The sequence below is a fragment of the Rhinatrema bivittatum genome, chromosome 7 (assembly GCF_901001135.1).
Source record: "Rhinatrema bivittatum chromosome 7, aRhiBiv1.1, whole genome shotgun sequence".
Classification (NCBI taxonomy): Eukaryota; Metazoa; Chordata; class Amphibia; order Gymnophiona; family Rhinatrematidae; genus Rhinatrema; species Rhinatrema bivittatum.
Window position 1 is genome coordinate 117,120,282 of NC_042621.1, and position 15,400 is coordinate 117,135,681.

A 15,400-nucleotide genomic window follows, 5' to 3' on the forward strand; every position below is an offset into this window, starting at 1 on the left:
ATACTTCAGCTTATACAAAACTCTATGGCTGGAACCCCATTGCGCAATCACATCTTTCAGTCCTAGTTAGTTTGCACTGGTTACCCATCCGCTGGCATGTAAAGTTTAAAATGATGATGTTGATCTTTAAGCCCTTCATGAACTCGTCCCTTCTTGTTTGGTGTCAACAATCCAGATGTATCAACCTGCCCATTGTCTCCACTCCTCTTCACAACACTTACTCGAGACCCCATCTTTCAGGCACATATGACTGAGTCTAGAACACATTTTTTTCCACATTTCGGCCCTACCCTAAGGAGTTGAGAAATGAAATGGATTTGCGCAGTTTCAGAAAGCTGCTTACATCACATTTTTTTTAATCTCTGCTTTTGCTGACTTTCTGTCTTAGATTTGGGGCTGGAATCTCTTCCCATTGGGTGCCTATCCATATATAAAGTGTGAAATAATTAAAGAAACAGTTATCTTTTGCTGTTAGTAGAATGCTGTTTGTTGAATATGTATGTTTTTCTGTAATCCACTGAGCCTGGAGGATCAACAGAATATTTCCTAAAAAAATAAACCTACCAGCCTTCTCATTCACTTTCCTTGTGTCCAACCATATACAGCTTACATGTCAGGCTTATATGCTACATACAGGTACTTTTTGTGTACGTTCTTAAACTTTGCAGTCCAGAGCACCCAAGACTCCTTTTCCTCACTGTGCAGGGTCTACTTGAGATTCTTCAAGGTCACACAGTGCTCTCAACTTGAGGCTTATCTGTTTTCAGTCACAAAAGTGCTTTGTAGTAGTATAGTATCAATATTGATAGTGCATATAGCATCCAAATGTGTGCTAGTCCTATGGAAACACATACGCTGTTTTGACAGCTTGCAAAAGGGGAGCTGTAAGAACAAACTGGTGTTACTGATATATAACAGCTTGGGTACAAGAGGGATATAAAAGGACTTGCATAGAGTGGCAGAGGCCAGATTAGAGCTCCTAGTGACCACTTCCTGTGCTTCTTTCACTCCACAGTACATCCACCACCGGTTAATCCACCTCACCCCAGCTGACTATGACGACTTTGTGAATGCCATCCGCAGTGCTCGGAGCGCCTTCTGTCTGACGCCTATGGGCATGATGCAGTTCAACGACATCCTGCAGAACCTGAAGCGGAGCAAGCAGACCAAGGACCTATGGCAGCGGGTCTCGCTGGAGATGGCCACCTTCTCTCCTTGACCCCTCCCTCCAGCTGAACCTGCTGAACATTTACTTCTAGTTTTTATCATCTTTCTGTAGGGGGTGGGGGGGAAGAGGGGTTGGTTCTGATTTCAGCTGAAGCTGGTGGAAACCACTGATTTGAAGTATCTGTACAGTGACATTCCTCCTCTGAAGAACAGCATTTTGCATTTCATTCGCTCGGGTCTCCTCTGCCAGTCCATCTGGCCAAGACTTTTTGCTTCTTTACACATCAGGAAATGATTAGAAACACAACTGGCCCATGAGTGTCCTTCCCACTGCCCTCCCTTCGCCTTTAACCTATGAAGTTTGTACAATGAGCAGTTTGCAGTGTGTGTGTGTGTGTGTCTCGGTATGTGTGTGTGTGTGTTTGGGCTCTGTCTTCAAAATATTTATTTTGGCATTTATAAATATATATTTTCTTTGTACGGGCTTCTGTATTAGCACATAGTGCATCTTTGTTAGATGCTGGGATGGGAAGACGTGTGCACTCACACACCCCTCTCCCCCCAGTCAGTGCTTGTGATGGGAGAGGCTAGGACTGCAGTTCTTAGAAGAGGCCTCTTTCCAGGACTACATTTTGCAGTTTTTTGGGTTTTGTTTTTTTTTGTTTGTTTTTTTTTTTTTTTTTTACCTGAATGAGTTTTGGGAAACACGAATCTGCAGGGTTCGACTTGGAGCTGCATTTAACTGATGCCAGAGGAAGCTTCTCCAGCAATCCTTCTCCTGTTGGGATTTTCCTGCATTGTGTAGCCCTTTTCCTTACACTGGGGTATAATTTTCCTGTATTTCATTTCTTATCCTTTTTATTTTGAGGGGTTTTTATTTCCTGATTAAACACTTGTTTTCTTTACCCTGGTCGTCTTTTGTGTATGTGTCAGAATGTACACTCTGCAGAAAATGTCCATACCCACTTGAGACATGAAGCACGGAGCGAGCTGTAAGTATAGACTTTTTTTTTGTAATTATTTTGATAAAATGTAAGTAAATTATTGTGCCATAATTAATGGAAGAGACTGTTATGTAGCTGACTTGTTTTCATACCACCAAAGAATGATTTCTTCAGTATACGTGAGACTACTTGCTTTGAGCTGGGGTACAAGGTGTCTCATGCCCAGCCTTTCAATTGTGCCAGGAAACTGCACAAAATTCAAGGCCATGTGGCTGCTCTTGTCTCGTGGTAAGCAGCTCCAGCACTCTCTGTATCTGCTTTCTCTATAGACTGAGGGCCCAGAAATGATCCTGCTGGAAGTGATTTATGCCACCAGCTCTGCTCAGTTTCCATGGGGGATCCAAAACTGATTTATTCTGCCAGCTCTACTGTTTCCTTGTTTCCAGGAAAACTCATGGCAGAATGCCATTTTTGGTTTTTCCACCAGAAATGAAGCTCTGGCTAAGAGAGACAAAAATTAGCACAAGTTTGAAACTTCTGAGCTGTAATGATTATCAAGACCAATATTGAAGCCTTGATGACTGGCACTGTTGTACATGTTTCACCCTTGTGCTAATTCAGTCTTTTTGTGTGTGCAGCATCTGCTTCAGTGTCACCTCTTCTCCCTGTAGGAGAGAGGGAACAGGAGCGAAAGGGCTGTATTAGAGTGTCTGTTTTCTGCTCTGTCTGTTCCAGTCTCACCATCTCTTCTCTTCTATGCAGGCTGCCTGAAGGGGAAGGGGCTTAGCAGAGCACCACTGCAGCTCTATCTCTTAGGTCTAAAAAGAAAACAAATGGTGGAACTGTATTCCAGACCATTCCTTCACAAATTAAACCCTGCTTGCTCCTCTCTGAGTTTTTGAATCCTCTTGGAAATTTTTTTTTTGGGGGGTGGAGATAAATACCTTTGGTCCTTGCCTTGTTGATAAAAGTTTAAAAAAAAAAAAAAGAGACCAGGTCAGACAGCGGTTTAAGAAGATGACTGTAGCAAGAAGAATTCTTCCAGTGGCAGCTATCTGGGTGAGTCAGCCTTTGATTTCTGGGATCCTGGTCACAGCAGTACTACTTAACCTGACCAAGGGAGCAGGGACAAACAAGTCTGCAGTGCCTGAACGAGGGAAAAGATCATGTTTGGCATTGACTGCAGTGTGTGTCGGCAGCCAGCTGGAGGGAACCCTAATCTTGCCGCAATTTCTTGGAGGAGACAGGAGCTGAGCAGTGGCGAAAGTCGACTGCGCCGGGGGACAGAGACTGCAGCAGTGAAGTTGGCAGTATTCTGAGCCTTCCAGTCTTCTGCATAATATGGAACAGACTGGCTCATATGGGTCCCCTGGACTCAAAGATTTCCTTCAGGGTGTTCCTGTGGGCTGCGGTTAAGTTCACTATCATTCTGTTGGATGGAGGGGTACACTCTCTTTTTCTTTTTTAAATCAGAGATAGGTCCAATTTACAAAATATCAATGGATCCTGAAGATTACAAAAAAAATAAATACCAGAATGATTACACTCTGAAATTCTCTCCTATTTCTTCTGTTTTTATGGTTTCCCTTTGTCATTCAGTCGAGAAACGAGAGGCTCTAAAGGCTACCCTGCAAAGACTTCTTGACTTGAAGGCTGTAATTCCAGTCCTGAAAGACCAGGAAGGGCTAGGATGCTACTCAATTTATTTTGTGTTTCCAAAAAAGGAAAGATCCTTTCACCCACATCCTGCACCTGAAGCAGGTCAATGACCTATTGAAAGTCTTTTTATCCCAATCTGCAGTGCTAGGTTACCATTTTTTAGTTTCAGGCACTGCCCTTTGGGTTGGCAACAGCCCCAAGCACCTTTTCGAAGGTGATGGTGGGGGTGGCAGCAGTGTTGCGCAAGGAAGGTATTTTGGGTGCATCTTTATCTGGATGATTGGCTGATAAGAACCCCTATTCAATACCCCATAGAACAACACAAAGAACTCCATAGATCATCACAAAGAATTCCCCAAAGAATTCTTCAACTTTAACTCCTTGGCAGCCCAAAAGTACAAAATGCAATTCCCAACCTCCTGACAGTCTTAAAAGCTATAATCAACCCCACACAGAAGTTATCTGCCTCTGCCTATATTAGGCTATGTATATTGTATTTCTTTGTTTAACCCATATATTCATTTCCAAGTTATTCTTCCTGTTCTCTGTAAGACATTTGCTTGTCACTGTTATTGTTCAAAATGTAAACCGAATTGATCAATAATTCTGTTATTGGAAAGTCGGTATAGAAAAAACTTTAAATAAATAAAATAAATAAATAAGAGCAAGGTCCTTTCAGAAGAGCATGTTCTCAGTGAGTGCTCCAGTTGTTTTAGGACTTAGGATGGATTGTCCATTTTTCCAAAAGCAGTCTTCAGCCCTCTCAGACCCTGGATTGTCTGGGATTTGGTTCAATACAAAAATAAGTTGTGTAAGTCTAAAGGAACAAAAAGTTCAAAAGTTGTGTGAGCAGATCTGAGCTTTGTAGGCAGCCAGGAATTTGATGGTGTGGTCTTACCTCCAGACTCTCAGATCCATGGCAGCATATGCATTCTTTTCAAAGGGCCTTGCTTTCCAGGCGGAATTCCCACTCCCAAGATTATGAGACTGTTGCTGCTGAAGTCGGCAAGGCAGAACTTGTAATGATGGCTGGACAGCAAGCAATTGGAATGAGGGAGTAAATTAAGTACCCAGCTTGGATTAGTGTCGACAGATGGCAATCTAATGGACTGGGGGAAGCATTGTTGGGAGCTGTGTGCAGAAAACGATGGACCCCCAAGGAAATGAGCTGGTCCATCAGCTGTTTGGAGACCAGGGCAATTTGCCTGGCTCTCCTCAGATTTGTGCCTCTGTTAGTGGGGCATGTTATCACCAAAGGGGGAAAGAGTCCTTGGGAGTAGTTAGAAATGGCTTGCATTTTTCTTAAGCCGAAATAACTTTGCAGGTCTTGTCAGCATCTCTCATAACAGGCATAGACAGTGTTCAGGTGGATTGCCTCAGTCGCAATGCTATAGACCCAGGGAAGAGTGTCTCTCTTTTTTAAAAGGGTCTTCAATCAGTTTGTTGCCTGAATGGGGTTGGCTGGACATGGCCATGATGGCAGCCAGCCAGAATGTGAGGACATGCAGATATTTTGCACAATAGACAGACACTTATTTGTTTGGGATTGGCCAACAAAGGAGATCCTATATGGGTTCCCTCACTGGCCCATAATTCGCAGATTACTTCAGAGGATTGCAGGTTATCCAGAACTAGTGCTTTTTATTTGATCCAGCCTGGCCTCTTCAGCTATGGTATTTGGATTTCAGTCTGTGTGGTAGTCCTCTAAAGCTTCTGCCTCTCAAAGAGTTGCCAAGCCAGGGTCTGATGTTTTCTTGAGGATTTTTTGTCTTATGGTTTGGCCCTTGTGAAGGCATGGTTAGTGATGAAAGACTATTCTATTATCAGGCCATGATAGTTGTGCTCCTGAAGGCTAGAAAATTCTCTACTTTCTTGGCTTATAGTGTGTATTTGTAGAGTCTTGAGGACTGGTGTTCTGGGTATCCTAGTGTTTCTAGGAGCATTTCAGTTTTATCGAGTCTGTTTATTTTTGCAAGAAAGTCTTGCTATGCAATTGACTCTTAATGCACTAAAGGTGTGAGTGGCATCTCTCTTGGTATAGAGGATATATTCAAGGCAGACCTTGTTCTCAATCAATTATCTCAATTTTTTTTTAAGAGGCATTCAATTTCTGGTTCTGGTTTGAGATCTGAGCTTAGTTTTGTCCTTGGCAAGATAAAGGTTTTCTCCTCTAGCTTTTTATTAAGGCTTCTTACTTGGCAGATAGTCTCCCTAGTTGCTATTTTCCTTCACTCGAGGAATATTGGAGTTGCAAGAGACTTTTCATAGAGAGCTTTTCTTCTTGATTTCAAAAGATATGGTTCAAATTCGTATGGTACTTTCTACTGATCTTCTTTTTATCCTGTTTAGCAGAGTGCAGAACACTGAGGCAGCCTCTAGATCACAGGGGCGCACTGGCTTAAGGAAGTTAGTTCTGGAGCTTATGTGGGCTCTGGTATTCCCTTGCTGAGGAGGTACAAGCTTATTCCATGAGGGTGCCATCTGCTTTGTGGACAGAGTTGCAATTGGAGATTGGTAACACAGCAACTTAGCCTTCTATGTGTGCTTTCACTAAGTATTGCCACCTAGATGTTGGGACTCGAGACTTCCTTCACCTTGGCAAATTTGTGAGGGGCCTGTGGAGCATCCTGCCCTATAAGGGAGTAGCTTGTGTACATCACATTTGTCTGGCCTGGTCAGAGGATGAAGAGGAAAGTAAAATTACTACTTAGTAGTAATTTCCTTTCCTTTAATACAGTTTCCTGTTTTTATTATTGGACAGTCTTTCATTTCTGCCTCCTCATTCTTCTGGAAGTCCATTGGTCAAAATAAGTTTTAAAAACAATGATAGACAACCGGTAGTAATGTTCAATTTTTCATTGTATTTTGTTGTCCCACAGCTTGTTACAGGAATACTGGCAGGCTGGTGCCCGCATGGAGATATATAAGGAGTGCCATCAGCCAGCCCGTTGATCTGTCTTTATCTTCTGGTTGACATGCATAAGCCCACTGGTATGGCCTGGTCTGACTATTAAAGAAAAGGAAATTTCACATTAATCCTTAATGCTGACCTTTAACATACTGGTTAACCTTTAGCATGCTTTTTAGCATTTCAACAGCTTTGCCCATTTCTACAGTCTGATCAGTTCATCTTATGCAGTTATCTTTTCTGCTTCTTCACTGCAACCAACTAGTCTTTCTTCACAAAGAACTCACGCACCATAGAGTAGGATTCAATCTTTTCAGTATGAGATAAAAGCACCTGAATCTCAAACTTGAGGTTTGCTCCATGTCACCCTGCCACCTTGCTCTCTCCTTCCCAGTTCAGCTCATTATTTTCATAGCTCAGGACCTAGCACCTGGGAACTGAATAGAGCCATCTTGGCCATGTCCTGCAGAGGATCCTAGATCATTGTAGACTCTTGAGACTCACTGACAGTCCCAAGCTATAAGGAATGGTTAAGTAGTGTCGAGCAATATATGAGACTAAGCTGATTTTTTTTCTTATGATCTGAATCTGTCTTTAAATATAGTCTCCCAGTCCATCCACTGATGCTGGCTAACTTTGGGAGAATTAAGGGACATAGGCTGAACTTGTAAAGCTGCTGATCATGAGTAGTGGTTTCCAGGGCAATGAATTAAACTTACTGCTGATGGAGAATTGATGTTTGACATTCTTGGGTTTTTTTCTACCAGTGGTCTTTTCTTGCTCATTTGGACTTTCAGTTCAATTGGTACTGACTTCTGCTGAACTACGACACCATGAGCCTTCATTTTATTTATTTATTTAAAACTTTTTTATACCGACCTTCATAGTAAAACCATATCGGATCGGTTTACAAAGAACAAGGGGATAACTAAGACAATAACTGAGGAAAATAACAATAGAGGTGAATAAGGCAAAGTTACAATTAACAAGGAGTAAAAAAACTTGGAAGCTTATCGCTGGAAGAAAGAACAGATAAGAAAAAAAAAAAAAATGTGTGGTTACTCAAGGATTTTTTTTTTTTAATATTTTATAGCCCACTGCCAAATCACTCAACCCAACCATTGCAGCGATAGTCTTCTGCTGGGTGTCAGGCACCAGGGCTCCTTTCAGAGGCCTATAATCATGTGTCCTAAATCCAAAAACTAGATGTCACCATTCTGCGATGACTGAGACTCCCCTATCACTCCCAGGGTTTGTGAATGTTATTTCCACATTCCCCCAGCCCATGGAGCACAAGACCTGACCTGGGATCCTTCCATGGGGCCGTGCACAGCAGGCCCTGGATTCTTGTTTTATTTTGTTTTATTTTCTTTAAATGTTGATTTTTATTTCCTTTGTCCTGATAGAGCATGTGACTACTGCTCAGCTTCTGCTAAAAATAAAACTATCAGGAGAACATCCTCCTTTAATCTAGCCTACATCTTAATTGACATTGGAGTGTCCTTGGAGATCCTAGTCTGCTGAAAGATTGTTCCTTATGACTGGGGTGTCCAAGGATGCAACTACAACTTTTCTTTTATGAAAAATTATTTCTTTTGATTTCACTTCTTGCTCTTCTAAGTCATTCCTTAAAGCTGGGGAAGACTATTGAACCACTATATGCTGTGACTTATCCCTGCAGTGGCTATTAAAGGGCTATGGCATTTCTGACCTTAGAATAATGGTGAAATATTCCAAACTTTGATGTACAAGGTGATGCTGCCCAATTTATTAGTTATTACTTGCTGTCCTTCAATATGCATATATGGTCTTGGCTGTATTTTTGGCAATTTTTCCTTAAGGTAGAGAACTGTTGTCCTTTTTTAGGTTTATATTCCACATCACCATAGGATTATACTCAAATAATTGTTCACACACAAAATTACAATACAAACAAATAAGATACAATAAAATACATACAATAAACCATAAAACTTCTTAAATAAGGAAGGGAGAACATACCCAATAAACAAAATGTTCCCTGTACGTACCTGGATCAGTCCAGACAGTGGGTTATATCCCCCGACCAGCAGATGGAGTCAGAACAGAGTTTGAGAGCGTCAGCATATAGAGTAGTGCACCCTCTGCTGGAGCTCAGTATTCTTCTGACTCCAGCAGATGTGAGTGGGGGATCTACTAGCTCCCCAGATTGACAGGGATTCTTCATTTTTTTTGTGGTTTCTTTATTTTTCTCCACAGTATTTCCCTGTCTTATGTTCTCCTTCATTTTGGATCCTTAAAATTAAAAAAAAAAAAAAAAGACTTTTCAATTTTGAGGAGGCGTGTGTCTGTGGCTCTGCCTTCTCTATTCTGTACTCCTTTCCTCTTCCGTTGGGGTAAGTGGAAGTTTTTTGAGTTTCTTTCTCCACAGGTTTGCTTCTTTTTGGTGGTGCCCCGTGGATGCCGGTGGTTCCGGCCGCTCCACACGTCGTTTGTGGGTCTCGCGGTTCGCAAGCTCCGCCCGCGGTGTGTGTGCTCAACTGAAAAGGGGGTTTTTCCCCCTCAGTTCCTGGACCCCTTCGGCAGGTTGTTAGGGCCATTCCAGGCCCCCCCGCGGCGCTAGCTCGTTTTTGGCCCCCCCCCCCCCCGGAGGCTTTTTTCCCGGTGCTGACATGCCGCGGTCCTCGAGGTGTGAGGCCTGCGGCAAACCGGTGAATCAATTTCTGAGGGAGGGGCTTTGTGAGCGGTGCTTCCCCGACGGGGAAGGCACCCTGCAGGTCCTCCGGTGCGATTTCGGACCTGCCTCCTCCTCAGCCCGGGCGGCGCGGGCCGGCCAATGACGCCGCCTTTGGCGGGAACGGCGCCATTTTAGGGGGGGACAGCGTGAGACGGACTCGCTCCCAGATGCAGACAGGATTGGTTGCACTGGCTCTCAACAGGCTTTGCCCCGGTGGGGGGTTTGCCCGACCGGGCTCCCAGGACGGTCCCCTCCCAGGGATTCCAATCAGCTCCCCGTTTTTTCTCACCTGATTTTATTCTGGCAATGCACATGGCTTATTTGCAGGGTATGGGAGCGCAGGCGCCGAATCCCCTGGGAGCCCCTCCCCCCAAGATTCCTAAACTTGCTGTTGGTCTCACCGCCTCGCCCGTTACGCCTGGATCCCTGCCTGGTCCCTCTCCCGTGCCACCCCGGCGTACCACGGGGGCGGCTTCGCCGGTGAGAGACGACCCCCCGGAACCCCCGGAGGCGCATCCGGATGGACATACGGAGGGGGACGACCCTCGAGCCCTACGGATTTTTCAAAAAGAAGAGCTGGATGAACTCATCCACCATATTATTCAGGAGCTGGACCTCGACCCACCTCCAGATCCGCCGATCCCTGTGGCTCTTGCCGTCGCCACCTCTTCTCGCAAAGGGGATCCAGTACTTGCTGCCCTCCGTCCTAGGGCAAGGGCTTTCCCTGTCCATGAGTCCTTCCTACAGCTTCTCACCAGGGAGTGGGACACTCCCGAGGCATCCTTGAAAGTCACACGAGCCATTGGAAAAGCTATACCCGCTCCCTGAGGATTTTTTGGATCTTATCAAGGTGCCCAAGGTGGATTCAGCGGTGTCGGCAGTGACCAAGAGGACGACCATCCCGGTCACAGGTGGAACGGCCCTGCGGGATACGCAGGACCGTAAACTAGAACCTTCCTCAAGAGGGTCTTCGAAGTCTCCGCCTAGGTATGTGGGCCATGATGTGCAGTTCACATCGCGCAAAGGGCCAGCTACTCTGGGTACAGCAGCTTCTCTCACCCCTCTCAGGAGTTGCCCCCCCACAGAGGCCGCCCAGGCGGACCGTCTGGAATCTGCCATAGCATACGGGGGCGGACGCCTTGTATGATCTCTTTCGCGTAATGGCGCGGGTCCATGGTTTCGGGTTGTAGCAGCCCGACGGCTCCTTGTGGCTTCGCAACTGGGCGGCGGATGCTTCCTCCAAGTCGAGCCTTGGCTCCCTCCCCTTTCGGGGGAAGTTTTATTGGAGAGGACCTGGATCAGATCATCAAGTCACTGGGGGAAAATTTGGTGCATCGGCTGCCGGAGGATAGACAGCGTTCCTTCAGGTCATTTTCTTCCGGTAGAACCAGGGCCAAGGCACAGCGACGTTATAGGTCTTACCGGCAGTCCAGTTCCCGGACACAGCCGACAAGATCCCAGCCTTGGTCTCGTTCCTTTCGTGGGCGGAGGCCCGCGAGAGAGGGTCCAGGGCAGGGAAATCCGCCCACAAAGTCCTCCCAATGATGCCAAAGGTGCCCACTTCTCACCTCCCCGGATCGGAGGCCGCCTCATGGACTTCTACGAGGAGTGGGCAGTTATCTCCACGGACCAGTGGGTGCTGGACACCATAAGAGACGGTTACGCCTTGGAGTTTGTCCGCCCCCCGAGGGACCGGTTCATCTTCTCCCCCTGCGGTTCGGATCTCAAGAGGATAGCGGTTCAACAAACACTAGACCGACTGCAGGAAATAAGGGCCATCGTTCCCGTCCCCTTCGAGGTGGGCTTGGGCCACTATTCCATTTACTTCATCGTTCCCAAAAAGGACGGTTCCTTTCGGCCCATCCTGGACTTGAAGGAGGTAAACAAGGCCCTCAGGGTCAGCCGGTTCCGCATGGAGACTCTTCGATCAGTGATTGCCGCAGTGCACAAGGGAGAATTCCTCGCTTCACTGGATCTCTCAGAAGCATACTTGCACATTCCCATCCTGCCGGCTCACCGGCGGTATCTTCGCTTCAAGATTCTCGGTCAACATTTTCAGTTCAAGGCGCTTCCCTTCGGTTTGGCGACCGCACCTCGGACCTTCACAAAGATCATGGTAGTGGGTGGCGGCGGCCCCTCCGCAAGGAGGGTATCCTAGTACATCCGTACCTAGATGACTGGCTGATTCGAGCGAAGTCCTTCTCACATGGTCAGACCTCAGTGGCCAGAGTAGTACAATTCCTACGCTCTCTGAGCTGGGTGGTGAACCTTCCAAAGAGTTCCCTTGTGCCCTCGCAACACCTGGATTTCTTAGGAGCGAGCTTCGATACCGGCGGGGGTATGGTGTTCCTGCGCCAGGACAAGGCGCAAGCCCTGAGGGAGCACGTGTCTCGGTTTTCGGCTTTGGAAGAAACACAACCGCCTGGAATTATCTGCAGCTCCTGGGAGTAATGGCCTCCACCATCGACATGGTACCCTGGGCGTTTGCACACCTGCGTCCACTGCAGGCGTCCCTGCTATCCCGTTGGAAACCAGCCTCCCAGGAGTATCAGGTGATCCTGCCGCTTCCACCATTAGCCAGGAAAAGCCTGGATTGGTGGCTTGTCCCCTCGCATCTGGCTCGGGGAGTCTCGCTCGAGGTTCCCAATTGGGAGGGTGGTGACCACCGATGCCAGCCTCTCGGGATGGGGCGCCGTCTGCGAAACAAGCGCCACGCAGGGGACTTGGACGCCAGAGGAGGCAAAGTGGCCGATCAATCGCCTGGAAACGAGAGCCGTGCGTTTCGCTCTCCAGCGTTTTCTTCCCCTGGTGCGACACAGAGAGGTGAGGATCCTCTCTGACAACGCCACCACCGTGGCCTACATCAATCGTCAAGGGGGGACAAGAAGCAAACATGTCTCCCTCGAGTCAACTCCCCTGATGGAGTGGGCGGAGAGCAATCTCGTCCGGATAGCGGCCTCTCACATTGCCGGGGTGGACAACGTTCAGGTGGACTTCCTGAGTCGTCAACAGCTAGACCCCGGCGAGTGGGCTCTCTCCGAGGCAATGCATCTCATCGTCCGTCGTTGGGGGACTCCACGCCTCGATCTAATGGCGACCTTTCTCAACACAAAGGCTCCACGCTTCTTCAGCCGCAGAAGAGAGCGCGGCGCGGAGGGGGTGGATGCCCTCGCCCTTCCGTGGTCGTCGGATCAACTGCTCTATGTGTTTCCTCCTTGGCCTCTGGTCGGCAAGGTTCTCCGCAGGTTGGAACATCATCGAGGGACTGTAATTCTTGTCGCCCCGGAATGGCCCCGTCGGCCATGGTTCGCAGATCTACTTCAGATGACTGTGGACGGCCTACTTCGCCTGTCCCATCTTCCTCATCTTCTGCGTCAGGGGCCGGTATTTTTCGAGCAGGCAGAACTCTTCTGTCTTGCGGCCTGGCTTTTGAACGGCGCCGTCTCCGCCACAGAGGCTACCCGGAGACAGTGATCTCAACGATGCTTCGTTCCCGCAAGCCTTCGACCTCTGTCGCTTACGTTCGAGTTTGGAAGGTCTTCAAAGCCTGGTGCTCCAACCGCGGGGTCCAAACCATGGAGGCGACTGTCCCGCTGATCCTTCATTTCCTACAGGATGGTCTGGATAAGGGTCTCGCCTATAATTCGCTCCGGGTTAAGGTGGTGGCCTTGAATGTCTTGGTACAGAAGGACTGCTCTCTACCCCTTCAGCCGGATATTGCACGTTTTCTGAAGGGTGCCAATCACCTACGGCCACCGGTCAGGGATCCTTTCCCTTCACTGTGGACAATACTTTTGAAGTCCTCACTTCAGTATGCAGTGGAAATCAAAAAAGCAAATAAAATATTAGGTGGTATGAGAAAAGGAACGAAAAGTAAAATGGAAGATATAATGCCTCTCCATGGTGCGTCTGCACCTTAAGTAAAATACTGGTCACCTCCCTCTTAATAAAGATATAGCAAAACTAGAAAAAGTACAGAGAAGGGTGACCAAAATAATAAAGGGGATGGAATGACTCTTCTATAAGAGAAGACTAAATAGGTTAGGGCTCTTTAGCCTTGAGAAGACAGCTGAGAAGAGGTATAAAGCTTTATAAAATCATGAGTGGGGTGGAATGAGCAAGTAGGGAATGGTTATTTACCCTTTCAAATAGTGCTAGGGGACACTCCATGAAGCTAACAAGTAGCACATTTAACACAGACTGGAGAAAGAATTTTTTTTCATTCAGTGCACAATTAAACTAGGGGCTTTGTTGCCAGTGGAGGTGGTGAAAGCTGTTAACATAGTTGGGAGAACTTGTTTATTTTAGTCCAGCTTTCCACACTTCAGAGCAGAATAAATTTGTACTGTAGGTATTTCCCTACAGTACCTGAGGGCTTGCAGTCTTAAATTTGTACCTGCGGCAATGGAAGATTGCAAGGAGTGGCAGTGGGCTTTGACCCCTGGCTTCTCTGGTTCACAGCCTGCTGCTCTAACCATTAGGCTGGTCCTCCACTCCCACTGGGTTTAAAAAGGGTTAGGACAAATTCCAAGGGGAAAAATCCATAAACCATTATTAGCCATGTGGGCTTGGGAAAGCCCCTGCTTATTCCTGGTTATGAGCAAGGAGAACTGAGTCTATTCTTTGGGATCCTCTCAGGTCTTTGTGACTTGGATTGGCCACTCACGGAGACAGGAAGCTAGGCTTGAACCTTTGGTCTGACCCAGTATACATTTCTTGTGTTTCTTAAAGCTGTAGATAAGCTGGGCTGGCTTTTGGGGTGTGGGACTGAAGAGGGCACAAAATGCAGAGACTGCCTTACCTTATGGTGTTGCAATCTGTAGTAAGGTTGCTTACAGCCTTTTCCACCCCCTAGCCCTCTGCCTCCCCTCCCCCATCAGAATCCCCTCCCACCACATGGAGGAAAAGAGCACCTTTTGCCTTGCAATGGCTACCAATAGAAGTGGCAACTGAAATTTAAAATAGTCATGTTTGTATATAAAATGCTTAGGATTCATTGCTGTGGATTACCTCGATGTTATGTAATTATAGCCCAACACCCGAGCTCTAAGATCCTCACAAAAAGGGGCTGTTGGATATTCCCTTGATTTGCTTGGCACACCTGGGGAGAGACCTAGGAAAGAGCATTCACAGTAGCTGGACCGATGCTGTGGAGGTTATTGCCTGACGTGCTGAGATTTACGTACAAAGACTTTTAAGAAAATGCTGAAGACATTTTTATTTCAGTAGGCATTTGTTGAGTGAAACTGGTCAGCAGGGCCGCTGTGTCCTATTAAGCGAACTAGGCAGTCGCCAGGGGCGCCAAAAAGCAGTCATATTGGGGGGGCCGCAAGCGGAGCTTATCCCGCTTGCGGCAAAGAGGAGTAGAGATTTGGTGGCCCGCAAGCAGTGCCCATGCTGCTCCCGGCCCAGAGAAGCACACACTCGGCGGGCACGAATGAGGTAGGAGTCGGAGCCGAGATGGGAGGGCGGCGACTGCAAGGCAGAAAGTTTGCCTAGGGCACCTAATAACCTTGCACCAGCCCTGCTGGTCAGATATTTTGATCATGATGACTTGCTGGATTGTGACCTGGCTCTGGATTTGGGAATGAAAATGTAGTCTTTACTGTTGTGTAATGGGGTGGGTGGGATGAATGTTTTGCTTGCCGCCCAGAGTGGTGGATGTAGGCAGCCTAGAAATGTTTGCAATAAACCTGAGACTGCCTTTGCTGGCTTCACTTTGAAGTCTGAACCGTACAGGTCCACAGAGTCTTCTGGGACCCACTAGACCTACGCAGTTCAAAATGAAACTCTCCGAGGAGAAGGAGGCTGCAGATGCAACTAAGAGAAGCATTGATTTCCTACTGGCAGGATGGGCGTGGGGAAGTTTTGAAGGGGTGGATGATTGTGTTTGGCGGGGGAGCGGGAGCCAGTTTACAGCTATCACAAAAAAATAAAAATTCTGTATTGAGCCCTGCTGCTTCTAAGGGCCCTCAGCAAGCTGGCTGTTCTTTAAACTAGGTTTTC

At 47.1% G+C, this 15,400-nt stretch overlaps 1 protein-coding gene across 1 annotated transcript in view; it reads left to right on the top strand.

Moving 5' to 3' along the window:
* The window catches only part of ZSWIM8 (zinc finger SWIM-type containing 8), a 328,217-nt gene extending 326,145 nt beyond the window's left edge, over nucleotides 1-2,072 (top strand). The window contains exon 27 of the mRNA XM_029608976.1: nucleotides 1,016-2,072. Coding sequence (XP_029464836.1) covers nucleotides 1,016-1,219 — 204 coding nt within the window. The 3' untranslated portion in view covers nucleotides 1,220-2,072. The remainder of the gene's footprint in view (nucleotides 1-1,015) is intronic.
* The last annotated feature ends 13,328 nt before the right edge of the window (nucleotides 2,073-15,400 follow it).